Source organism: Mycothermus thermophilus, assembly GCF_041956435.1.
Source record: "Mycothermus thermophilus strain CBS 625.91 unplaced genomic scaffold VTJ04scaffold_4, whole genome shotgun sequence".
NCBI classification, from domain to species: domain Eukaryota; kingdom Fungi; phylum Ascomycota; class Sordariomycetes; order Sordariales; family Chaetomiaceae; genus Mycothermus; species Mycothermus thermophilus.
Genome location: NW_027191430.1, coordinates 2,928,516 through 2,952,770, shown reverse-complemented (window position 1 = coordinate 2,952,770; position 24,255 = coordinate 2,928,516). Strand labels below are relative to the sequence as shown.

General features: G+C 57.3%; 12 protein-coding genes across 12 annotated transcripts; 9 read left to right on the top strand and 3 right to left on the bottom strand.

Annotated features, from left to right (window-relative positions):
• Positions 1-285: 285 nt before the first annotated feature.
• Positions 286-1,547, top strand: VTJ04DRAFT_6798 (uncharacterized protein; the record flags this gene model as incomplete). The annotated part of the gene is made up of 2 exons (XM_069365056.1): positions 286-1,404; positions 1,488-1,547. The coding sequence occupies 2 exons, from the start codon at positions 286-288 to the stop codon at positions 1,545-1,547; spliced, it is 1,179 nt and encodes a 392-aa protein (XP_069218822.1).
• A 443-nt stretch (positions 1,548-1,990) lies between these two features.
• On the bottom strand, positions 1,991-3,437 carry VTJ04DRAFT_6797 (uncharacterized protein; the record flags this gene model as incomplete). The annotated part of the gene is made up of 3 exons (XM_069365055.1): positions 1,991-3,181; positions 3,258-3,324; positions 3,391-3,437. 3 exons carry the CDS (start codon positions 3,435-3,437, stop codon positions 1,991-1,993), a joined length of 1,305 nt encoding a protein of 434 aa, XP_069218821.1.
• A 3,180-nt stretch (positions 3,438-6,617) lies between these two features.
• VTJ04DRAFT_6796 (uncharacterized protein) lies at positions 6,618-6,966 on the bottom strand (the record flags this gene model as incomplete). The annotated part of the gene is made up of 2 exons (XM_069365054.1): positions 6,618-6,744; positions 6,812-6,966. 2 exons carry the CDS (start codon positions 6,964-6,966, stop codon positions 6,618-6,620), a joined length of 282 nt encoding a protein of 93 aa, XP_069218820.1.
• Positions 6,967-7,141: 175 nt separating this feature from the next.
• Positions 7,142-7,600, top strand: VTJ04DRAFT_6795 (uncharacterized protein; the record flags this gene model as incomplete). Its single annotated transcript, XM_069365053.1, has 2 exons — positions 7,142-7,165; positions 7,226-7,600. The coding sequence occupies 2 exons, from the start codon at positions 7,142-7,144 to the stop codon at positions 7,598-7,600; spliced, it is 399 nt and encodes a 132-aa protein (XP_069218819.1).
• Positions 7,601-9,008: 1,408 nt separating this feature from the next.
• Positions 9,009-9,338, top strand: VTJ04DRAFT_6794 (uncharacterized protein; the record flags this gene model as incomplete). Its single annotated transcript, XM_069365052.1, has 1 exon — positions 9,009-9,338. One exon carries the CDS (start codon positions 9,009-9,011, stop codon positions 9,336-9,338), a length of 330 nt encoding a protein of 109 aa, XP_069218818.1.
• Positions 9,339-9,774: 436 nt separating this feature from the next.
• On the top strand, positions 9,775-10,032 carry VTJ04DRAFT_6793 (uncharacterized protein; the record flags this gene model as incomplete). Its single annotated transcript, XM_069365051.1, has 1 exon — positions 9,775-10,032. One exon carries the CDS (start codon positions 9,775-9,777, stop codon positions 10,030-10,032), a length of 258 nt encoding a protein of 85 aa, XP_069218817.1.
• Positions 10,033-11,998: 1,966 nt separating this feature from the next.
• Positions 11,999-13,542, top strand: VTJ04DRAFT_6792 (uncharacterized protein; the record flags this gene model as incomplete). Its single annotated transcript, XM_069365050.1, has 4 exons — positions 11,999-12,038; positions 12,458-12,539; positions 12,641-12,988; positions 13,041-13,542. The coding sequence occupies 4 exons, from the start codon at positions 11,999-12,001 to the stop codon at positions 13,540-13,542; spliced, it is 972 nt and encodes a 323-aa protein (XP_069218816.1).
• A 160-nt stretch (positions 13,543-13,702) lies between these two features.
• On the top strand, positions 13,703-15,738 carry VTJ04DRAFT_6791 (uncharacterized protein; the record flags this gene model as incomplete). The annotated part of the gene is made up of 3 exons (XM_069365049.1): positions 13,703-13,778; positions 14,349-14,507; positions 14,624-15,738. The coding sequence occupies 3 exons, from the start codon at positions 13,703-13,705 to the stop codon at positions 15,736-15,738; spliced, it is 1,350 nt and encodes a 449-aa protein (XP_069218815.1).
• A 347-nt stretch (positions 15,739-16,085) lies between these two features.
• On the top strand, positions 16,086-16,663 carry VTJ04DRAFT_6790 (uncharacterized protein; the record flags this gene model as incomplete). Its single annotated transcript, XM_069365048.1, has 2 exons — positions 16,086-16,244; positions 16,298-16,663. The coding sequence occupies 2 exons, from the start codon at positions 16,086-16,088 to the stop codon at positions 16,661-16,663; spliced, it is 525 nt and encodes a 174-aa protein (XP_069218814.1).
• A 2,987-nt stretch (positions 16,664-19,650) lies between these two features.
• VTJ04DRAFT_6789 (uncharacterized protein) lies at positions 19,651-20,738 on the top strand (the record flags this gene model as incomplete). The annotated part of the gene is made up of 4 exons (XM_069365046.1): positions 19,651-19,663; positions 19,733-19,942; positions 20,011-20,097; positions 20,161-20,738. The coding sequence occupies 4 exons, from the start codon at positions 19,651-19,653 to the stop codon at positions 20,736-20,738; spliced, it is 888 nt and encodes a 295-aa protein (XP_069218813.1).
• A 138-nt stretch (positions 20,739-20,876) lies between these two features.
• On the bottom strand, positions 20,877-21,407 carry VTJ04DRAFT_6788 (uncharacterized protein; the record flags this gene model as incomplete). Its single annotated transcript, XM_069365045.1, has 2 exons — positions 20,877-21,284; positions 21,387-21,407. The coding sequence occupies 2 exons, from the start codon at positions 21,405-21,407 to the stop codon at positions 20,877-20,879; spliced, it is 429 nt and encodes a 142-aa protein (XP_069218812.1).
• Positions 21,408-21,547: 140 nt separating this feature from the next.
• VTJ04DRAFT_6787 (uncharacterized protein) lies at positions 21,548-24,208 on the top strand (the record flags this gene model as incomplete). The annotated part of the gene is made up of 2 exons (XM_069365044.1): positions 21,548-22,393; positions 22,445-24,208. 2 exons carry the CDS (start codon positions 21,548-21,550, stop codon positions 24,206-24,208), a joined length of 2,610 nt encoding a protein of 869 aa, XP_069218811.1.
• Positions 24,209-24,255: the final 47 nt, after the last annotated feature.

Genomic DNA, 24,255 nt, shown 5'->3' with positions numbered 1-24,255 from the left:
GTTCCATCGTCAGCCGCAGCTCCCGAAATTCAGGGGCTTTCTTGGGCGTTCTTGTCCCTGTCAGCCACACGTGAGTTCGCGGTGCTGGATCAAAATGGCGGGGAACAGGGTCGCGTCATTCCGCCTCCTTGACGCGTATATAAGAGAATACCTGTACCCATAGATGTCAAGGTTGGGTGTTGATGTTGGAGACTCAACATTTCATTATTTTCATTGCCTCCCGCTAAAGTGTTGGTCTTTTGCCAATAAGTAGCCGAACTCTGAAATTGTAGGATATCAACCCCAATGGCTGGACAAAGACGCAAAACCGTCGCCGGCGAGGTGACCGCCCCTCGCCGCCGGTCACAACGCATTAATTCAGCGGCGCAGAAACAGCAGGAACAACAGTTGCAGCAGGAAGAGGAGGATGCCAATACCTCTGGCACCAAGGCACATCCAGCCAAGAAACCCAAGGTCAACACGACAAATCCAACCACTGCCACAACGGGCAAGCAGAAGAAAAAGCCCACCAAGGACGAAGACGAAGACGTCCCAGCCGAGCCAGACTCCAAGGATGCCCCAACCACAGAGGAAACCCTCCGGCTACAGCCCGAGACTCTTGAGTTCCTGCGCCAGCTCGGCATCTACGAGAACAACCACCGCCCCTGGCTCCAGGAACATGACGCCGAGTACCGCGCGGCGCTCAAAGACTGGGAGCGCTACATAGCCACTCTGGCGCGCAAGGTCCGTGCCGTCGATCCAACCATCCCAGACCTGCCCGTCAAAAACATCATCTGGAGAATCCAGCGCGACGTCCGCTTCGCCTCGGACGGGTTCATCTACAAGACCTTTTTTGCCGCCACCTTCTCCCGCTCGGGCCGCGCCAGCTCCGACGCGGCGTACATCCTCCATTGCGAGCCCGGCGGCAAGAGCTTCATCCGTGGCGGCTTGGAATGCTCCAAGCGCATCATGGACAAATCAGATGGTGCTTTTAAGACCAACGAGGCGATCGACCTAATCCGCGAAGACATCGACAACCACCCCGAAACGTGGCGCAAGGTGTTGGCGGATAAGGGGTTGTGGAAGTCGATTCTGAGCAAAGTGGAAGTTCCCGCTTCTGCTGAGTCTTCTGGGGATGGTGACAAGAAGGAAGCCAAATCCAAAGCCGCTCCCAACAAGGCCAAGTCAAAGTCAGGAGCAGAAGAAGATCAAGTCGACCCAGAAAAGGCCATCGCGGCATTTGCCCATCTCAACCGCGCCACTGCTCTCGCCCGGCGGCCCCAAGGCTGTCCACCAAACCACCCGGACCTAGCTCTGCTCCGACTAAAAGACTTTTTCATCACCGCACCACTGGGTGATAGCATATTCTTGGACCCCAAGGGCCAAGACGTGATCATAGAGATGGTGAAAAATCTGACCGGTTTTGTAAGTCCCATCATATATATTACCCTCTCACTAGTATGGATGTCATAAAAACAAGCAGACGCTGACCGAACTGCCATGAATAGGTCGCCCATCTCAATAGGATTTTGAGTTCTGAGAAACAAGAAACATCGTCGAAGAAGTAGACCGTTTGCAAAACAGAGAAGCTGGATAGAGAGAGTCTAAGGCGGCAGGTGACAGAAGAAGAAGCCCACGGGAGGATGACTTTTAGGTAGATACGGCATTGTACATAGTTCTCCCTGTACATAGTTCTCTCTATATGTCACATTCTTCTGAAGCGGGGAAGCCATTCTGATACCTGCCAGCTCCTGGAGTCCTGTAGGAGTAGTAAGGCTGAATGTCCTCCAATTCCGTCTATCCGCATGCTTGATATGGCACCGCGGACATACGACTCTCTCTACTTCGCTCTGACCCTCTGTCATTAGCACAGATTGGGCCAGTCGTGAACTTTGTACCTCCACCAACCTGAGCAAGCCACCAGTTTTGAGCACAGATTAAGTACGACAAATAGATGAGAATATACTACAGCCATCTTGACATGCAGACAACCCCATGTAACTGCCAACGCCTACAACTTTTCTTTGCCAGCCTTCTTCTCCCTCTCCCTCATCTCCGCCGCGCTCTTCAACAACGCATACAAGCTCTGCAACCTCGGCATCTCCACCCCCCTCGCGCGCGCAATCCGGACCGGATTTCCCAGTATCACCTCCAGCTCCAACGGCCTCCCGCTCTCCCAATCCAACAACATGCTCGGCTTGCTGCCCTTGTTCTTTTCCGTGCTCTTCAAAATCCTCTCGGGCTCCGCCGCTCCAGGAGGCGGAAACACGGCCTTCCCACCACTCCCCCCGTTCGACACATGCGACAACACCTTCCCCGCCGCATCCCACACCTCCCTCATCACCCCTTCGACGTGCTTCCGCAGCTCCGGATCCGAAATCATATCCGCGTTGCCGCGCCCGCCGGACAGCACCGCCGACGGGTTGAAGGCGGCGTTGATGCACAGCTTATGCCAGCGCAGCGACTGCAGCTCAAGCTCGTTGGCGGTGGCTTCGGCGTCGCGGATCCCGCCGAGTCGGGTCCACCAGTCGGCGAGGAGGAGGGCGTGGTGGGCGCCGAGTGTTTGGAGGGCGGATTTGTCCTCCTCCCCCGCCCCTGCCGCTGGCGCTACGATGTCGACAGGGGAGGAGGAGGAGGCGGCGGAGGGGTCCTCAAGGGGTGAAGCCAGGGCGCCGGTGGTGTCGTCGCCTCGTGGGAGATGGATGGTTGCATCCCTGCTGCTGCCGCTGAGCGAAGAATCGCCGCCGGCGCCGGCCTTGTCAGGGAGGGAGAAAGAGGCCGAGTCGGAGTAAGGGCCGAGATGGATGCGGGTCCATCGGTTCTGGCGGACCGTGCCGGGGGAGGTCTGCACGGCGGAAATGACCGTGACCGCGCTGACGATGGGGTTGCGCGGGAACCGGGCGCGGTGGGGCTGCTCGACGCCGAGGCCGTTCTGGATGAGCACGATGCAAGAATGTGGGCCGACGAGCGGCGCGATGAGGGCGCTGTCGTCCAGCCGGTCCGGGAGCGCCTTGGTGGTGACGATGATGTAATCCCACCCGGAGCTGGGCCGAGCGCGCGCGGCCTCGGCGACGGAGGGGAAGACGGCGTGAGGCCGGAACGTGTAGTCCCCGAAAGTGTGTGTCTGGAGGTGCACACCGTGGTCGGCTAGCTCCTTGTAGTTGGAGCGCGCGACAAGGGAGACATGGAGGCTGTGGGCTGGCTTTGAGAGGGGGGTGAGGGAGTTAGTTGGCTTGTGAACCCGTGGTGAGTCAGGTCTGTTAGACATGGGGACTTACGTGATGCAATCTCGAGGCGTAGAAACACCCCACGGCGCCGGCGCCGACAAAGATGATGTGAACCGGCCTGGTTGGTGGTGATGGATGGTCAGCCCCTGGCCATTACGAAAAAAGATGCTCACTTCCATCATACCTGTCCGGATCAACGCCGGGTTTGAGAGTCTCCAGCCCGGATGTCATGATGATGATGATTGTAAGGTGTAATTCGGTTGCTAAGTTGAGCCGTCGCTCCGACCCTCAGACACACACCGCCGTTGTTGGCCCGGCGATTTCCGTGGCAGCCGTTGCGCCGACGTTCCGCCGTCAGCCCGAGCCAAGCCCGTCCGTCCGCGATTCCGCCGGTTGGCCAGCGACTGCACGAGCAAGCCAAGCCCCGAGTGTTGCTGATGCGGCCGACGACGACCACAGCAGATGGGATGCCCTCAGGCGGTCGTGTACCTAGTTGCCGTCTAGGGGAAGCCGGTAGGTATGGGGACGGGAGTGCTACCGTCGAGGTGATCTCCCCACGCTCTCGGCTTACCCGAGAAGCCCGCACTGGTTTCCAAAGCGAATCCGAACAAAGCTGGTGGAGGCTCAGTCTTGCACAGTTGCAGCTGGTATGAACTTGGGCCGGTGCAGGATGCATGCAATGCAGGACGCCGCTTCGAAGGTGGGAGGCGGGAGGTGTTGGGTGTGTGGATAATGCTCCGCAGGTCGCAGAAACAAACGATCTGCAAGCCAGCGACGCTACTGTGTAGTAAAACGCAGTTCGTCCCAAGTACTGAACAGTGCCTAGGTCCCGAGTGTACGAGCAGGTCAGCAGGTTGGCGTCGGAGGCCGGCTCAGTCAGTAGTAGTAACGGTTATTGGAGGTTGTGAACACTGCCGAGGCGGTCTGATGACCGAGGCTTTTTCGTTGGATGGTTACTCGAAGACGCCAAAGGAATTCCGGCAACACAATGGATGCAGCTACCAGTACTAACTTCTCAGTCCAGGTGGTCTAGATGTTCAAGAAAAACACCAAGGGCCTAAACCGCAAAAAGCGATCCAGAGCTCAGTCCGGCACTTGAGTCTAGCCTAAGGAAAACTCGGCATGCGTCACGCAATCGTCGTCCCCAACAGCTAGATCGCACGTGGGACGCTTGGCGTTTACAAGGAGGCGACCGTGTTCGGTGGAGGAGTCTTGGCCTGCTTTCACCACGACGAAGCTTAAACGTTGAACATCTGCTTTGGTGTTCATGGCGGGGCTAACCAAGCTGTTGAGCAGATGCGGGGTCGTCCCGATAAACGGCGGGAGCATCTGCAGAAGAAACCTAACGTCAAGTGCGGAGCATCGAACTTTAGCAGCGCGCGTCACCAAAGAAGGAGGGGCACGCAAACGTCGGGAATGACGCAAACGCGGGATGGCATGGAGCTGCTGTCCTCCCCAGCGTTGGGCTGGTAGCGAAGATCGGAGGTTGGACTCCAGACCGCCGCTTTCATGAAGTCACGAATCCCACTTACGGTGATTTCATTAACTACTTTTCCGTTGATTCCATTAGAGGCACTCCTTATCGCGGCTCTTTCGACCCAAGACTCCCAACCATCAGCTTGTGGGATCCGTTTGAATCCCATAAATCATTCCCGACGAGACGGACCAGTCAGGAGCTAGCCTTCGACACGTGTTTGTGGAAAGGATATAGGATCCGGTCCAAGACATCAATGTATGTACCTATGAATAAAGACCTGAGATGGAAATGGCGAAGAGGAGGGTGGTCAGTCTAACATTAGCCGGTACCCTTCACTTGGAACACCCGACTATCTCCAAATGCCTCCTATCTACCCAACCATCTAATTATCCGCATATCACAGAGAAACATCCACACACCCACAAGCCATGACAACGCCTAAATGCCTACTCAGGTACCTGTAGGTATCGAGTTTGACTCAGCACAGATGATGAGTCTAGCGCAACGCAGCCCCATTGATACACATACCAAGCCCCGGCTAGAGACCCAAGGACGGCAGGTCAAGTGCGTCTTCACGCGCATCAAAACGTGACTCCTCGTCTCACATGCTCCGTGAACCCCTCTCTCTCAATTCGACTTTGATAATGATAATCACGATTTTGACACGAAGCCAACCTCGGGAAATGACCAGCCACCAAACTCCCAAGCAAAATGTTCCCCCTGCCTAGGTATCTCATCAACGCATCCACCCGGATCTCTCTGTCTTGTCTGTCCATCCATGTATGTGATGTAGGTAATGTAATGCAACCATTAACCCACCGGATCTCTCTCTCGCAAGACAGTTGTGTCTCTGCTCTGTAAGCCATCCTTTACTCCCATGTGTACCGTACCTACCCAATCCCCTGAAGCACAAGAACGGCGTCGTGGCGGCTATGGCCCTCGAACAAACACAATAGTTACCGAGTCTCTCCGAGGCCCCTCCTCTGTTCTATTACGTACAAGCCAAGCCCTTGGATCTGGTTTGTTTGTCACCTCGTTGCCTTGTACCCGTGTCCAGCATCATCGCAGCACAAAGACAACCATGTGTCGTCGTCCCTGAGTTTGACCTTCGTCGGGGATTCAGCCAAGATGACTCTCCCCGGTTCATCCCCAACCCATCAAAGCCGAAACAACTCCCATGCCCAGCCCAGGCATGTGTACGTCTCATCGATCACGGTTGGAGTCTCGGGAACACACATGGCACTCAAGAAACATAGTGTGTCTCGAGGGCCAATAACATGCACGTCTTATAGGGACGTACATGACCTGCTTCCCCGTATATAGGTGGTCATGGTTGGGGTTGTGAAACTCAATATCAAGCCATCGAAGCTTGGCGCTGGCTCTTGGCTCTTGAATAAGGACATCCTTCCATCACCGCACATCACATTTTACGTACAATATCAAGGGCCGCTGCTGTTGGCGACAATCTATTGAAACGCTAAAAACATCCATGAATGTGACCTCTACTGATTCCCGGGTATCCTAGAGCATCAAGACGATTTCTCAACACGGGCGCCCAGCAATGGGTCTTAAGTTGATCTCTGCCTGTCGGCCTCCACCCGCATCAACGGTGAAGCATGATGCGGGTGTGAGTGATACACACAAAACTCACAGAGTGAGCAAGCATGCACACCCGCCACGGCAGGTTCCTCGAGTTTCATCCAGATGACCACTCCAACGGCCCAACTACTTACCAGACTCTCCAGTCGGTCGTTAGGACACACACTCACGGTAGCTGGGGAAGCGGGGCTTGGCAGGACTATACTTCAAGGTAGAAGTATGTGTACTGTACTTTTGTCGTTGTCGCGCAACCGCGCCCGAACACACTCACGCAAGGCTGCTTGCCCACGCCCAGACCAAAGGAGTGAGCAATGCAAAGACGTGCGTGTAGTGCATCACGGCGGCAGCGGACTGACCTGTGTCGCCGCTGAGTCTTGGGTCCTTGCGGCATCGTCTGAACTCAACATCTCGAAACCCAGGTTGCACAGCGACGAGACAGGAGATGATGCAGACCCGGAAGGCCTGAGGCGGCGAACATCCTTGGCCGGATTTCCTGCGCCCGGCTTAACCTGGAAGACCATAATCCTACCATAGTGTATAGTGCGATGCCCGCCTCCTAGCTCCGGTGTCGTGTTCCTTTACCGACTTGGACGTTAGGCTTGTCTCGCCCTGCTCCAGAGCCATGATGACGAAACAGGCCAGGCACAGGGAGACGACCGCCACTCTGCGTGGCGCTGTCCGCATCCACCTGCATTCGATGGTGCCAAAGCCAACGTGGTCAGAGGCGGCGTGGGGGTCGTCGATCTGGGCAATCGCATCGGCCAACAACTTCAGCTCTGCGGACGGCAGGGGAAAAGGGGAATGAACCAACGGGAACAGTGGTTCAGCTCGCGGCTCAGCTTCAGCCCGAGACAAATCGATGCTCGGAGACCACAATCTCCGAGTATCTCACCTGGAGAAGCATCTACACACTTGTAGATGCCGAGAGATGCAGACCTAACAGGACAGCAGGCGACACTACCAAGGCTGGATCACGAAGAGTCGTGCTGCGTCAGTGACAGCTGCCGTGGTCGGCGACATCCGTACACCGGATGCGGTAGGCTACCGCGATGAGTTCGGGTCATTGAACCGATTTTCAAGAACCCAGGGCAAATCCGCCACCACTACCACAACATGCAGTTTGCAGACAGGCGCCACCGCACCAAGGTTCCCGGCGGTGCTGCCGAAGCTGACCCCAGATGCGAGGGTTGACAAGGAGTTGGGCTGTGCCACCACGACGGTTTGGGGTTCTTCCATGGCTTCCACGGGTTCGCAGCCCGCCCAGGAGAGCATGATGTTGCCCATCTGCCGCAGGTCCCCTGGCTTCCCCAAGATCTGACACGATCCTAGGCGCGACTGGTGCCCGTCAACAGCGGCATGCTCCCCAGAGAGGCATTGCCCTCCGCATCGCACGTTGTCATGGATGCAGTCCTCGACGGCATCGCGGATGAGCAGCTCATCATAACGTCAACGTGGGGTGTTTCCCAAGCAGCCCCCTCTTCCAGAAGAGGGAGCAGGAGGGGGGCGTCTCGAGCAGGTGTCGTGTCGTCCTGTCAGAACTCCGGGCTCTGCCGGCGACCAGGCGGCGGCATCGAATGGGGACGGCCGTTGGATTGGGGGAAATGCGGCTCTCCAAGTCGCTGGACGTAGCCGAGAAGGAGGGGGGGAGGAGGACGGTTTAAGTTAGCTGGATGGGGGAACCAGCTGAACTAGGAGGTCGACATCTCTTCCAGGTCTGGTCAGGTCGCAGCAACATGATTCCTGCACTCGCAGGATGCAGGAGCTGCCGCGAAATCGGGGACGTCGAGTGAGGTGCAGAGCTGAAGGATGATGGAGGGCCCGGCTAGGCCGGTTTGAGGCACGAGCCATGTGAGCCCGTCTTGTGTCTGTGAAGGCGAATAAAATAGAGGAGGCTGAAGTTGCGAAACGAAATGGTGTTGATGCAGGGCGAGCCGAAGATTGGAAAAGGAAGAAGTCGGGCCAGGCCAGGCAAGTGGGTGGTGGATGGAAGGTGGAAAGCTGCAAAATTGGATTGGATGGATGATGGTCTTGGACAGGATGGATGAAAATTTTCCTTGCCGGGAAAGGCCGGCGTTGCTCTGCTGGCACCCCACATGCCCTGCCCTGCCCTACCCTGCCCTGCCCTCTGCCCTGCCCTGATTTTCCCCACGCCGCGGGTGCCAGAGGTCCAAAATGAGCCTGGCAACTTGGACCTTCGTTGGGAGCCGCGGCGACCTGAGCTACTCGATCCTCCGCATGTCGGCGCAATGAAGAGAAGGCGGGAAGGATCCATGAGAAACGAATTCTTTTTTGCCCTAGGTGCTTGTGTTGTTCGCCGTCGCATCAAAGACCATCCGGGTTTCCAAATGTTGGTCCATTCGTGAGGTTCATCCCGGGACCTTCTTTTCCCGCCGTCCCGCCGTGTGGAACCTGGAAATTGGGGCCTTGACTTGGCTTGGACCCATCGCCACCAAGAGAAACTGCAAAGACGTCATTGCCGCATGCTCTGATGATCAACGAACGTGGGCGGCGTGCCAAGCCTGTTGTTCCATCCAAGACATCACCGAGATGGACTCGAGTGGACATGAATGCAGCACGGTACTCGGCGTACGCAGTACACACAGACAACCATAGTACGCCAAACCGGCTGCTTGCAGATGCTGAGACGCTTGCTTGACGCAGTGACGACCACGATGGCGACCGCCCAGCCCTCCGCCGTCGTCGTTGTGCCTCTTCCCCCGCCGTGAATGCGTTCTCTTGTCTCTCTGCTTGGCGGCCCCGATGAGACGGGGCTGGAGACCACCTCCGTTGGTGCGCTTGCCTGTTCCCCCTTGGCGACGAGCAGCGAGTGGCCATGGGGCTGGGCAACCTGCCACAGGAGGCTAGGCAAAGGCTGGGCGGCGGGTGAGCGGGAGGCCCTGCGGGCGGCAGCGAGATATCGGCAGCATCCCCCAAATTACACGGGGTATTTTGTCAGTGTCAGCGAGGGTAACCGGCTTTATCTCGACGGCCTCTTTGCGCTGGCTGCTGTTGTTGCGTCCACAATCACTGCTCACGGGGTCATCGGCGTGGGCTGAATATTGGGGTATTTTGCCTGGAATATCGATCGACGCGCCCGGCCCGGTGGGAACGGGCGGCAGCCCTTTTTTGCGCTGCTCTCTTCAGGGCTGGTGGTTACCTGAAGCAGTCTCGTTCGGGCTTGTTCGGGCTCGATACTGTTTGGGTTGAGTCTTTCCAGGAGGCTTGGCTCGTATTGCAGAAAACTACCAACAGAGGAGCAGGGCAACCTAGCAATAATACGCCCGTGAATCGCCGACCAACACGCCGACTCCCAGGCCGACGCGGGAAAGGTCAGCCAGACAGCCAGCCAGGGCAACCTGTGTGGCCAGTTCCTCGACACGATTGAAACCACAACGGCCATGGAAACATCCAGTCCTGACCAAACTTTGGCCAGGGACACACAACAATAGGCACGACGGCGGTGTTCCCCTACCGAGATCATGCCCAGACGGAATGTTCGAGTCTGTTGATGCGACATGCAACCGGCCCGCCGTTAACCAAGATTTCACGGTGCCCTGTCCTGTCATGGAAGCACACGGAGTAACAGAAGTCAGCAGCAGCCTGTTTCTCTCCCCCCAGCACGTAAATGCACAAGGCCTGCCGGTCGAACAGCCTCGCATCGAGTTCCTGAAGATCCGCTTTTCCCCGCCTGGGGCTCTCGGCAGCGCTACGGGTCGTCGGGGAGAGGCGCGTCGATCGCGTCGGCGCTAACAATCCCTTGGGCCCGAAGGGTGAACACACACCCGGGACTGAACGGACAAGCCAGGCTCCATTTGCCCTGTTCGGGTCTCAACGGCATCAACAACTCGCCGGCGTCAGATGCCCCTGAACAAAACTCGAAAGGATGCACGGATGCCGACGACGCCCGGCTAAGCAGCAGCAACAAGCAGCAGCAGCAGGTAGGATGACGCAGGTGTCAATGTCGAGAGATGAGACTGTCACGGGCTCCGCTGGTCAGTTTCCCGAATTGGAGCTTTTACCCGTGGGGATGCACTTGTGCTGCCGTGATGCTGTTGGCTCCTCTGAGATGCGGTGGGCTGGCTGGCTGGAGGATCCAACGGCGACGCTGCCACCTCCCCCACCTGTCTGACTGGGGCTTGTATCAAAAAAAAACGACACAGAGAGAGCGACGGGACCTCATGGTGACGCCGAGAGCCTGGCAATGTGTGGATGTGTGTGTTGCTCTGCAGTAACGGCTGGCCTGGAGAAATTCACGGCATGAGCTCGGCCAGTTACAGAGTTAAACATCAAGCATGTGGCCGTTCCGGGCAATGGGAGTTATGTTGCTGCGCATACAACCTGGGTCTGCTCCTGAAGCAACGTAGTCTACCGGGACATGTTCGCGGAGACACGGGGATGACTGACATTCGCTTCATGTGTTCTTCTCAGTTGCTTCGTTCGTTTGGTTTGTCGATGATCAACTAGCGCCTGTTGCTGGACATTTTTGGCATCGTCAAAGGTCCCAGCCATGCAGACGGATGCCGGGGATTCCCGATGATGATGCCAATGTCAGGAACTTGGGGTTGGGGGGTAGGATGGGGGTGATGGCCATGGAGGCACCTCAGCTCGACCAACCCGGTGAGAGGATGATAGCCCAACAGAAGCGCTTCGCGTTCACGTTTGGACAGTGGCTGAAGAACCAGAGCCCTGGGAACCAAGAAAGCCTGGTTCAAACCAGGACATGAAGATCTCAGATTCGCGAGGATCATCCTCAGGCCACGACATCTTTGTTGCGCAGCTGCCCCGTGCAGACTTCATCGTCGTCGGCGATGCCCAAACTGGGAGACCGAGTGAGGAAGGAGGTTGTCTCGAGTCAAGAAAGCCAAGAGACGTATAAAGGAGGTTGTTTGATGTCGCCGGCTCTGTCCAGGGTTGGTATGGGCCGAAGCTTCGATGGCTCGACAATACAGTAAGGGGGACGGGCACCTCCACAAAGGATCCATGTGCTTCTCTTTCTCCCTCCAATCGAAACGTCTTGGTGCCGACAATTGTCTTTTCCATCCCGTTTGTCCATCCATCCGTCCCTTCGGCCATCCACGGAGTTGGCCGCCAAAATGATCCATCCATCGTTATCCCGTTTCTGCCCTTGCCCTCTCCCCGGGTATCCACATCTCTCCATGCCCACACCTCTCTGCGCCTCACATGGGATGTACTTCAGAACAAAGCTGGAGCCGAATTGTTTGCGAAGCTCCCGCTCGCCGAACAAGTCGAGCGCGCTTGGTCTTCTTCGTCTCCTCCATCCGTCCAGAGCGTCTGCATGGCCGGTCCGGCCAGGGCAACTTCCCGCTCAACCGCGTTCTTGAGTTGTTCGCCTAGGCGCGGGGCGGATGAACAAGTGCCCAAGAAGCTCTTTTGCCGCCATCAAGTTTCGCCAAGTTGGCGGGTTTGATTCAGAATGTGGAACAAGTACCTCGATGTATCCCGTACAGCGCCCGCTGGCCAAGCCCTGAGCCTTCCACCAGTTACAAGACCGTAGCTGGTACAGCAGCCCCGTGAACTGACTGTCTCTGCCAAGAAACAGTCTCTGTGGTCAGTCTCTGTGACATGCTAGTTAGGTTGTTCAAACCGCCCTTCTTCACTGGGCGCTCCCACCCACACCACAGCCCACCTTCACTACAGTACACCCCCTTCCCCGTTTCGTCATCCTGCACCGCGCCGAACCCCGGACAACAGTCAAATGGACAAAGTCGGCGTCTGGCGCAAGGTACGGGGAACTGGTAGGTCAAGCACGCAGCGGGCGGACCGATCAAGCCAGTCGTTGCGTCTGCATCCGCTCTGCGTCCTGGGGTCTGTTGGATTTCGTCCCCCGTTTCGCGACCCGCACGTCGGCGTGGGATCCCCCCCCATCCATGTGGATGCTGGGCTGGGCTACTGGCCAGGGCATGTTCATTCTCCTTTGGGGAGCTACTATGATGGCCTCTAGTCTCTCCCACGCCGGGCCGACATTAAAAGAGCCACCTCCCTCCGAGCCTCGGGCTCGGCTGGTCTGCTCGTCATGTTTCTTGGGGTTTGAAAGTTTGCTGGAAGGAACTGCCGTCCTTGTTTTCCTTTTTATTTATTGCTTGGCTCCTCCTCTGCGTTGGACCGCATCCACGCACCCCTCCTTGAATTCCAACCGCCGAGTTTGTGGACTCAGGGTTGTTCCTCGCGCCACCTCGTCATGCTGGGCCTCCGGTCCAGATAGCCTCACACAGCGTTCCGCCGTCTCCGAAAGGACGGTCTGTTGCCTCCTGAAGGTCGAGTCGATCGACTGTCGGAACAGACACCACCAGTCCATCTGAAGTTGGGCTGACATCCCTCTTACGCGACTGACTGTCAGCTGCGTCATCGGTTGGGTGCTTTGTCTTCGGTACAACGGTACATCGAGGACTGCTCCCGGATATCGCACAGTTACCTCATACCTATTCATACATACTTCCATACAACCCAGGGAATCCAAGCCGGCTCGCAAGGCGAGCTGTTCCGACACGCGACCACATCCCCGTCCCGCCTCTCCCGTTTCTCCCGGCTGCGCTTCCATTGCCTGCCCTGACGGGAGATCCCCACCACTTATTGCTCTTTTTTCTTTTCTGCCCTGCCCTGCCCTGCGGCCACAAGACGGCCCTCCACCGCTCGCCTTCGGCGTTGCTTGCTTGAGGTGCCGCCGCCCGGACCCGTTCCAGGTTCCGTGTGTCCTTGCTCTGATCGAATCCTGATCCACCTTCCGGGAACCTCGTCAGCCAGCGTCCCTCTCTGAGCAGGGGCCCAAATCCAACAAAAGCTCCGGCGAAATCGCCAAATCTCCACTCCGATCGAAACCCACATCATTTTTTATTTCATTCCGGTGCTTCGCCGATCGAGGCATCCTCTTTTCGAATCTCTGAAACACACAGCAACAGCATCCTCCAGCTCACCGTTTTTTTCTTTCCAAGCTGGCTTCAACTCAGACGCTTCGGCATTCTGCACCGATGTTCTTGGGCGGCCGCTACCCCCAGCAATGACCCTATAGGCGGTGCATTTTGCGACCCTCATTTGTCTCAAGCCTTCCCGCCGTCTCCTCGCGAAGGGCACGCTCTCTGCCAGTCACGAAACCCCCCTGTCGGACCAAAGTACAGCCGCAAACCACAGCCGGTTCTTGTCACTCGACGTTTAGCGTTCGCTGTCCTGTGTTCGACGACTCTCTTGACCGGCCGGCGAGCTTCGGGGTTCCTACCTCAGCAACCTAAAGCCTTGTTGTTCTAGGTTGTTTGTTGACCCCCTAGGCTCTCTTCACACCCCCCTTTCCAGCTCCTCCTCCTCCTTCATCTTGTCGACGGCCAGCCGTCCTTTGCTCTTGAAGAGCCCGAGAGACGGGGCTGCACGGCTCCCGAGCTACGCAAACAACATCCAATTTTAATCCGCCATGCTCATTGACGGAGAGAAGTGGGCTTGCGAGGCCTGCGTGAGAGGCCATCGCGTCAGCAACTGCCAGCATCACGGTGAGTAATTTTCGCGCTCTTCTCTTGTTGCGCCTGGCGCTTTTGTTTTACGTTGATTTTTGCGTTGGGTTACCCCTTTTTTGTCTCCCAAGCTGCCACCGAGTCTAGGGAGCGCGGGATGCAGCTCGCAGCTGCAGGTGAAGGGTTTAGTTTGCAAGCAAGCTCTCTGCGCCAGTTCCTGCAAGTCGCAGCGAGTCCAGTGACAAGGCGCGCAGCTCGAAGCACAAATCAAATCGAAAAGCCTTGGAAAATTCTTGGGAAAATGTGGGGTCCGTGTCCGACCTGCCCCTCACCAAGACGCAGGAGCTATCTACCCCGCTTCATCATACCTCACAGCTTGAGCTTGAGCTCGAGCTTCTCGTCCCCAGTTTTGTTGGCGGCCGTTGGTGATTTTGGTTGGCGGGGTCAATACAAGACATGAAATCATAGGAAGGGGGGGGGGGGGGGGGGGAAGGAAGAAGAAAAACAAGAGTTTCTGATGCCTATTCGATTCAAAATGGAGAGAGATTGGATTTGGGGTCGGTTTTGATGTCTTCTGGAGTAGAATGCGCTAACGCAAAGCCACCACAGACCGCCCCCTCCAGCACATCAACAAGAAGGGAAGGCCGGTATCGCAATGCCAGCACTGCCGGGCGATGCGCAAGTCTCGGGCAGCGCACGTCAAGTGCGACTGCGGCGAGAAGACGCAGAAATGCGTGCACTTGAGACCTCCTCTTGAGGGTCACAAGGGTGAGCATTGCCGTGTTACTTGAATTCTCTCTTAGCCTCCTCTCTCTCCTTCTCTATCTTTGAGGCCGTGGCTCTCCTCATCATATCTCTGACTCGAAACCTCTCTCTGTCCGCAGAAAGCTGCTGCTGCAACCATGGCGGCCGCTGCACCTGCTGCCAAAAGAGGGAGCCTCCTAAGCTGGACACGGTGCCCGAGTCCGACTCGGACGAAGCCGCCGCCACCCGCTCGCGCAGCTCCAAGTCGAGCTCGCGCTCCCGGCGCCGCGCCAACACCACTAGCTCCGACGCCGCCTTGCTCTCTTTCGACGCCAACGGTCACCACAAGCCGACCTACAAGCACCAGAAGGCGTCCCACAAGGTCGGCCCCTACCAGCTCAACCGCGCCCATTCCATGACCAGCGCCACCGCGGCTCTGCGCAACCGTTCCATGGACGATCTCTACGGCGCCACCGGCAACTCGGATTCCGCCGCCAACGGAGCTTCCGGCACCAGTGCCGATGGCCGCGCCGACCGCCGCGTCAAGTCGGAGGCTGCGTCGCCCGCCCTCGAGGGCTCGTCCTTCGCCCAGCTCAACAGCCAGCTGCCGCCGCTGGACCTGTCCGGCATCAAGTACCCTACGTACATCCCCAACAGCGCGGACTTCTTCGGCTCCCTGTCCGACTACGAGCAGCCCATGTTCAGCGCGGGACTCAGCGCGAGCGTCGACTGGAGCAATTACGAGGGCCTCGGGCTGGCCGGCAAAACTGCGGATTTCGCCCCCTCAAACTACAGCCAACCGCAGAGCTTCGGGGGCTTCGATTTCGCCGGGTCCGAGAACCTGCCGGGCATGACCACCACCTCCACCTCGGGCGAGGTGTCCGAGGCCGAGGACTTCCTCTCCAACCCGCTCGACGACTTCGATACCTTCCCCAGCGCCGGCACCGGCGGGATGGGTTTCGGCTTCGGTTCCGCCGCCAGCATGTCCGACCTGTTCGCCTCCGCCGACGGCGTCGGCGGCCTGACCGGTCTCGACGACATCGACGGCTTCGTCAAGAAGGACCCCACCAAGTTCCTCGCCCCGTCCGTCCAGACCGCCGAGGACCCGACTGGCCTCCCCGCCGCCAACAGCGCGCTGTTTGGTTCCCTTGCGTCGATCGATGACGATTCGGCCTTTTGGCTGGGCGCTGACTACGCGGTTCCTGGGCTGACCGAGTCGCCGTCGGAAAGCGGCCTGCCATTCTGGGACTCATGAGGCTGGCTGGGTGCATAGCAAAGCGCACAACAAGCTCGCTCCCCGGTTGCGTTGGCCTGCCATTTTGCGGAGTTCGCCACTTCGGAACCCTCGGATGAAAGGGCGCTGAGACAACAACAACATATGTCCAGACTGCCGGCTTGACGGACGACGGCGAGTCCCGATTGACACCTGCTTTTTGTGCTTACCCGTGCATTTCAGGTTTTCTTTTTCTTCCTACGGACCATGCACTCACGAATGAATAAAATATCCCAAAGTACATATTTCCATAAATGAATGGTATACATGGGCAGGTTCGGATTGCATTTTTATCAGTACGAGGATTTTTTGCTTGAAGAACGAGGTGTATGGTGGCGGCAGGAGTCCTTTTTTTATTACAAAGACGGAACGGATGGATAGGTGTGGATGGCGTAGGGGAAGGGTGGCTGGGTTTCGTCGCTTTTTCTTCCTCCGTTTTTTCTAACTGCTTGTTTTCTCTGGCCAATTTTTGTCTCTGGCCGTTTTCTGTTCGGGGTCATGAAACACTGCCCCACGGCAACAACAAAAAACAACAAAAAAGGATGATATGATGATCAAGTTTGTCAAGGGTCTCTCTCGTCGTCTTGTCTTGGTTTACTTGCCACCCTTCGTGTCAACCAAGTTGGGCTGTTGGTTGGGTAGGTGGTTTGTGTCATATCCTATGACTGGAGTAACAACACAAGACGAGGCAGGCAGGTGTCTCTATCTCGGAGCAGGATCGGATATACATAGGTACATACCATTGGATGGGGAGGCGAAAAATTTTTTGATACCTGGGGACAGGATTGCAATACGGACAAAACAACAATGGGGCATTTCGTTTCTGGAGTGGCATATCATTCACTATTCCATGGGGCGGCTGTTCTTTTCTGGTCATGACTTGTTCTCAATGATTCCCCTGGGCTGACTTGGCGTGGCCGAGGCTGGTGGGATATAGAAAATATTTATTTTTTTTTGTTGACATCACATATGATTCATGACCTGGAATGCCTCGTGGCTTTAACTTATCTTCTTCTGCTTCTCTCCCTTATGTAGGTACCTACGGAGAAGCACGACGAGCTCTGGTGGTTGTTTCCATTCAACATGCTGACTCTCGCTTGGCAGATCCAGACATTGACCGAGTCTAATCGATTGCGAAAGGGGTCCTCAGGCGCGCCCGGGCTTGTACTTTTCTGATGAAAATGAGAGATGGGACAAGAGGGCACATGAGTTAATGGTACGCGCGGCGTAGCCTGGGCATGGTTCTAAGCCAAGGCAGGTGTCGTAGCAGCATCATCTTTCCAGCGTTTCATAGTAGACGAGAAGGGCGCTACGAGGAGAGAAACGTGATGAAAGCCCGATGATGCAGTTAAAGGGCCAAGGACCGTGGGATGATTCGAGATTTCCAGGTTCCCGGTGCTTGGAGTCGCTGATATCCGGGGAGAAGATGAAGGTCAAGGGGCTGAGTACCACACACCCGGGCCCACGACGTTCCAGTCACAAGAAGAGCATCCAGTTTCCATGACGAGGGAGGGGAGGTACCATCCACCGGGGACATTGTGTTCTGGCTATGCCTTCCCATCAACTGCTAGGATATCGAAATGCCGCTGTCTTTCAGTCCGGGAAGGAGAGGCACATCCAAGGGAAGAAGCCCCGCGGAAACGCGAGATGTACCATCTGTTAGTGCAGGCCAGAGTTTTGTATGTAATATCGATCCTGACGACTAGCGTGTTTGATAGAAAGTTCATGAAATTGTACATGCCTGTTCACTTCACATCGGGCAACCACGGGCAGTTGCCGTTGGAGATCATGGAACGCATCCCGACTTGAGACCAAGTCAACTTACGGGTAAGAACTGAGACTGGACTTGTTGGAGAGTTCCTTCCGCAACGAGGTTTGAAGGTGACCAACCTCGGAACCCATTTCTCATAACCAGCAAGAGACAGTTCAACGACGGCATCATGGACCGTCTCGCCTGATTATCGGAGAACCAGCCATCTCCGAAAACCGACCAGAGCCCACCAGGGCCACAGCAATTCTTCGCTTCTGGAAGGTCAAGCTAGGCAAACGCCCGATAAGTTTGACTCGGGCCCAGGGTTCCGTCTCGCTTAACGGGACATCATTACGGCTCGGGACGCCGCGAGCGTGACGTTGAGTCTTTGAGGATGGTGTGCAAAGATGGACGTCGGTTTGGCTGCATGCCTAGGGGTAGGTAATGTCCTGCGAAGAATCGAAGGCGAGGGAACTTTTGGCGAAGGAGTCCAAACCCAGCGATGCCCCAAACACTTAACCTTGGTTCTGGCCTTGTGCTGGTGGGCACGCAACTCGCAGCCCATTATAGATCTCCATGATTGATCCTGAATTGCAAAAGGACACATGTATATTTTGCCCAACGAACCTCGATGTGCCCAATGAGTTTCCCATGACAGAGCTGTTGTAGGTATTTTGGGGTTGGGCCAGCCTAGGTATTAACGGGCAGTCTCCATCCAACCTCAACGCCAGACGAGACAACGGAATTTCCGGATTGGGAAATTCGGGACATCTCCATTGAAGATTCATCCACCTCAGGGAGCCGCCGCCTGCTAGTCAATGACTCTTCATCAACCGAGTTGAAAATCACAATCCATCGACAACCACGAAGACAGGTGTTTCAGCTGTACGATGTACGTATCAGAAAGTCAAATTGCCAACATCATGTGCCCTCTTTTGTTGCCAACCGACTTGGGACCATCCCACACGATCAGCGGTGGGGTAGCTTTTCAGCTGCGACGGACAACATTATGCACGTGGCACACATGAAAATGCCAAGTGTGCCTTATCAAAGTGGTGACGGACTTTAGTTGCAGAGGGGCAGTGTTTACTTGAATGGTGGACAGCTGGTTTGACAGCTGCTGAAGACTCAAATTGAGGGCCTTTGAATCATCTCTTCAAGAAATTGAAGTTCGCGCTCGAACTCGGGACACAAGATAAATGCTACATTACCCCTGTGACCGTTATAAAAGGCCCCAGTTAAGATTAGCCGCCCCAGGGGGATCCAAATTTGGACCCGAGATGCGCGGGGCAGCATGCGAGATGCAGACAAGATGACACTGATCGAGTGCCCTGGAACGCGGGCGCGCGGTCGCATGTTTGTGCTGCAACCTCTCAAGCAAGTTCCAATCAACAAGCTTCCTTTTCCCAGGCACGCCTCTCTGGCGCCCCAAGCCAGGAAAACTGAAGAGGGGAAGCTGCAAGATGAGAGGTTGGCTCAAAAGATCAAGGGTTCATCTGGCGTCCCACTTCCGTCATTCACTTGGAAGCTCCAACGTCGAGTCCGGAAGCCGAGTGCTCACATGGAAACCCAAACAAAGGACATCCGTCTACAACTTCCGTGGTTTTGTTTGCATTTTGACGTCTCCGCGGGACGGGAACTGCATCTCGCTGCGCCTTGGAGGATCAAGGCGTCTCAGGTTTCGTGCAGGGGCAGCCCGAGATGGGAAACAGGGGGAGAAAGGTTGGGGAGGTCCAGACCCAAATATCCACTTTGACCACTTCGTCTTGGTGTCTTCAACACCCAACACAACACGACGCACTCCTCATCCACTGCCACACCACTTAAGTAACATTGACCCGTGTCAAAACACGAGGCTCGGTTGGTAGCTACTGTGCGACGGAGCGCCCGACAGGCCTGTTTCGTTAGCCTCAGGTATCCGTAGTGTTATTTTAGCTTGACGCGGCTGCGCATCTCTCATCCATCGCCCGACTCGTTTCTTTCTCCTCTCTCCCTTTTCCCACCCTTCCTTGTCACCTGCCAGCTCCTCCTTTCGCGTCGGCTTCCACAAAGACATCCTCGACGGCGGCAAACGCGCAGCCCAACATTTCCATTCCAACTTTTGCGGCATCTTACGTATTTGACTGCTTCACACACCTATCAAAATGCCCGGCGTTCGTAAGTTTCGCCCGCGCTCCACCCGGTCGAAGGAGGACCGCTCGACGCTGACGTGCATCCCAACCACAGCTCCTGGTGCCTTGGACGCCCTGAAGGCGAAGCTCAAGGCCGCCCTCAAGCAGAAATTTAGCAAGAAGAACGGCAAGAAAACCTCCGAAGAAACAGAGGCGGCTGCCCCTGCGGCCGCTGAGACCACAACCACGACCACTCCCGCCGCCCCCGTGGAGGCGACCAAGCCTGAGACGGCTGCCGCCCCCGCTACCGCCCCAGCTGCTGCTGGTGAGTGCCCTGATAAACAACTGAGATTTGACGCCCAAGGCTTGGGCTGACTGGCCATGATCCAACAGCCGAAACAACACCCGCGCCTGCGACGGAGGCCGCTGCTGCTACGACCGAGGCCAAGAAGGAGGAGACGCCGGCCCCTCCGGCTCCTGGTACGACCTGTGGCACATATCCCCTCTCTGACAACCCCAGCGTGCTAACAGTCCTGTCCACAGCTGCCGCGCCCGCCGCTACCACCTCCGAGACTGCTCCGGCTACGGAGACCGCCCCAGTCCCCGCTCCTCCTGCACCGGCAGAGGCTGCTGCCGCCACGACTACCGCCGCTACCCCCGAGACTACCACAGCTCCTGCCGCCACACCGGCTCCGGCGGAGACGACTCCGGCCCCCGCCGCGGCCGCTACCGAGGCAGCCGCAACCACTGCGGCTGCCCCTACAACAACCGAGTCTGCTGCTCCTCCGGCTCCAGCTCCGGCCGAGGCCCCGGCTGCGGCTGTGGCTGCGGCTGCGGCTCCGGCTGCCGAAACCCCAGCCCCTGCCCCTGTCGCTGAGGAGAAGAAGGAAGAGCCTGTTGCTCCTGCTCCTGCTCCTGCTGCCGCTCCCGCTGAAGAGAAGAAAGAGGAAGCCGCCCCTCCAGCCGCTGCTCCAGCCGCTGCTCCAGCCGCTGCCCCTGCTGAGGAGAAGAAGGCGGAGGCTACCCCTGCGGCCCCTGCTCCTGCTGAAGAGAAGAAGGAGGAAAAGAAAGAGGTAGCTGCTGCTGCCCCGGCCGCGGCAGCTCCGGCCCCGACGGCTTAATCGCGTCATGATTCAACGTCTTGCTTGATGATTCTTGGCTCTGATATACGTGGCCTACCGATGATTTTCTGCGCGGATGTTGGGTGGTGATGGCCTTGGGTACGGAGATGAGAATTCCTTCTCATTCCCGTACCGAATCTACCGATATGGGGAGATAGAAAACCAGGCCAGGATGCGGACTGGGCCTGACTGGGACTGGCAAAGCACGCCATATTCTGGAAGATGGAGTTCTGAAGATTGGCGCAGGGTGGGATGGTGTTGGAACGCACTTGCTATTCTACATCCTTTTGCTGTTTCTCTGGGAATTGCTGGGAGTTCATAGTTGCCACCGCGAGGGACGGCATCTGGCTTGTTTGAAAGTCTGAAATGGCTTGAACTGGGCTTGGATGGGGCGGATGTTTGACGAGATGGTGGTGTGCGACGTGTTGCCCACTTAGATGGTCTGTCTGTCTGTCTGTTTTTTCTCTGACGCGTTGGCTTTTTGTCACCTACGATACCTAGTACTAGTGCCTCTTCAAATTTCGATACCCAACCGCTATAATTGACCTACAAAGAGATGAAGAGATGTGGATTGTGAGCCTGGACTGCTGGATTGCTCAAGCTCGACTTGGAGCTCGATTCCTGTCTCTCCTAAAGTGATCACGTGACCTCGCGCTGCTGCCGCGTCATGAGTTCGCCAAAAGGCGAAGTGTGGTTCGTGGGCCCCAGCCAAGCCGGTTCGGCGTGTTTCGCTCTCCCATCAATCCATCATCTCTGCTTGTGTTTTCTGGGCGCGCCATACTTCCCTTTGGGATATTTCGACAGCGCTAATGGCAGGCCGCAAGCGCAATGCTTCGGCTAACTCCAGCAGCACCCGCGCAACGCGGGCGAGCTCAAGGAGAGCGGCGCAGGCGGCAGCATCCGCCGTGCCGGATGTCTACCGAGCCATGCTGGCCGAGGCAAGGTCCGAGATAGCCGCGCAGTCTGCCGATTCTCCTGAACGGCCGTTAAAGCGCAAGCGGCCGGGGGAAGGCCGCCGCGCGACAACTACGTCTGCGCAGACATCCGGCTCTGCGAACACCCCGGCCAGCCAGAAGCCGGCGGCGGCTGCGGCTGTTGTTGCCGACGATACCCCTCAAAAGCATGCTCAGCAAGAAGGGACCGTGCCGGCACCCACTGTTCAGACGATCATGAGGGATTCGGACGACGACGATGAGGATGACGAGCTCGATTTTGAAGATGTCCCCATTCAGCCTACGGCCTCATCAGCAGGCGGTGGTGCTGGAGGAGCATCTGAAGGGTTGAGTCTCGACCTGTCGGCTCATTTGGCCTCCCTGCTCTCGCGCCGAACAGAGCGCCGAAAAGGAATCAACAGACAGGAAAAAGCACGTCGAATCGAGATACATAAGGTTCACTTGGTTTGTCTCCTTGCCCACGTCGAAATCAGGAACCGCTGGTGCAACGACCCTCGGGTCCAGGATGCCCTCCGCCCCTTGCTCCCCCAGAAGACGGTGTCTGCCTTGATTCCCCGAGCCAGCCTGAACCAGTTTTCCCGATCAGAGTCCCTCAAGAAGGGGCTACAAGAGGCTAGGGATTTGTTCAGGCTCAAGTTCTCCATCACTGAGAGAGGCCTCTGGAGGGCCTTGTGGGCGGAAAATGAACAGCAAATCAAGGATGTACGTAGCTCCCTTTCGCCCTGCTGGGGGCTGGGCTGATGTGATGCGCAGTATCAACTCCCCGACGACATGGAGTCCACGAAGGAGAAGGAAGATTTCCTCAAGGCAGCGCGGACGTTGAAAGGCTCCCGAGATGTTGGCGCGCAGTTGTTCTGCGCCCTCCTCCGTTCTGTTGGAGTTGAGGCCCGGCTGGTCTGCTCCTTGCAGCCGCTCCCCTTTGTGGCTGGGTCACCCGCGATGCCTAAGCAACCCAAGGGGCAGGAGAAACCAAAACAGCCATCCCAGATGGAAAGCTACGCAGCGGCAGTGGCCAAGCACGAGACAAAATTCCCCGAGTTCCAGGCTGGGGCAACGACCTTTTCACCTCGGGCTCGTCTTGGCCATCCTCACGCCGCTGCCTACAGGATGCCGTCCATAGCGCCCCCCTCACTCCCTTCTCCCCAACCAACAACACAACCACCAAAGCGCATCCGCGGCGAATCGCCATTCCCGGTCTACTGGGTCGAAGTCCTCGACGTAGCCCACCAGAAATGGCAGCCCGTCGATCCTCTGGTCACTAACACTCAATGGAAACCCCGGTCCCTCGAACCGCCAGCCTCGGACATGCTCAACAACATGTCCTACGTCATCGCCTTCTCAGCCGATGGCTCGGCCCGCGACGTAACGCGCCGCTACGCCAAGGCGTACACCTCCAAAACCCGCAAGCTCCGCATCGACGGCTTCCCCTCGGCATCCACCTCCTCGTCCGGAGCCACCGACGATGACAACCACCACCAGCGCTGGTACCGCCGCCTTCTGAAGCGCTACACGCGCCCAGAGCCCACCGACCTGGACCAGATCGAGCTCAACGAGCTGGCCGCCGCGGAGGCGCGCGAGCCCATGCCCCGCAATGTGGCCGATTTCAAAGACCACCCGGTGTACGCCCTCGAGCGCCACCTCCGCAGGAACGAGGTGCTTGTCCCGGGCGCCCGGCCGAGCGGGACGGTGAGCGCGGGCGCCAAGGCGCCGCTCGAGAGGATTTATCGCCGCAGCGACGTGCGCGTGGCAAGGACGAGGGAAAGGTGGTTCCGCTTGGGCAGGGTGGTGAGAGAGGGGGAGGAGCCGGTGAAGAGCGTGCCAAAAAAGAAGAGGAAGAGAGGCCTTGACGACGATGATGACGGGCGGGATTTTGGGGACGATGATGATCCGGATAGGGTAGGCCTTTTCGGCGACGCGGCGCAGGGGTTTACCCCGCTCTACACATTTGAGCAGACAGATTTGTACGTCCCGCCGCCGGTGGTGGATGGGCGCATTCCCAAGAACCGGTTCGGCAACGTCGAGGTGTACGTCCCGAGCATGATACCTGCGGGAGGAGCGCATATCCGGCACGAGCGCGCGGCGCAGGCGGCGTTTATCCTGGGCGTGGACTACGCCCCGGCCCTAACGGGGTTTGAGTTCAAAGGGAAGCAAGGCACGGCGGTGTTGCGGGGAGCGGTGGTGCCCAAGGAAGCGGAAGAGGCGGTTTGGGCGGTGATCGAGGGGGTGGAGGATTTGGAGGAGGAGGAGGAACAGGAGAGGAGGTCAAGGAGGGCGTTGGCGATGTGGAAGTTGTTTTTGAGGGCGTTGAGGATTCGGGAGAGGGTTTGGGCTGGTGTTGAGGAGAAAGAGGAGGAAGAAGAGGAAGAGGAGGAAGGGAAGGAGGCGGTGGAGGATGCGGGAATAGAGGATGTCAGTGGAGAAGATGGCGAAGATGGTGCAGGAGGAGGATTCTTCGTGCCAGATGAGGATGATGAAGGGGGAGAGGATGATTATGGTGGTGGGTTTTTGGTTGAATAGAGATACCAACCTGAGACAAGGACGGTGAATGAGCATGCGCCGCCTAT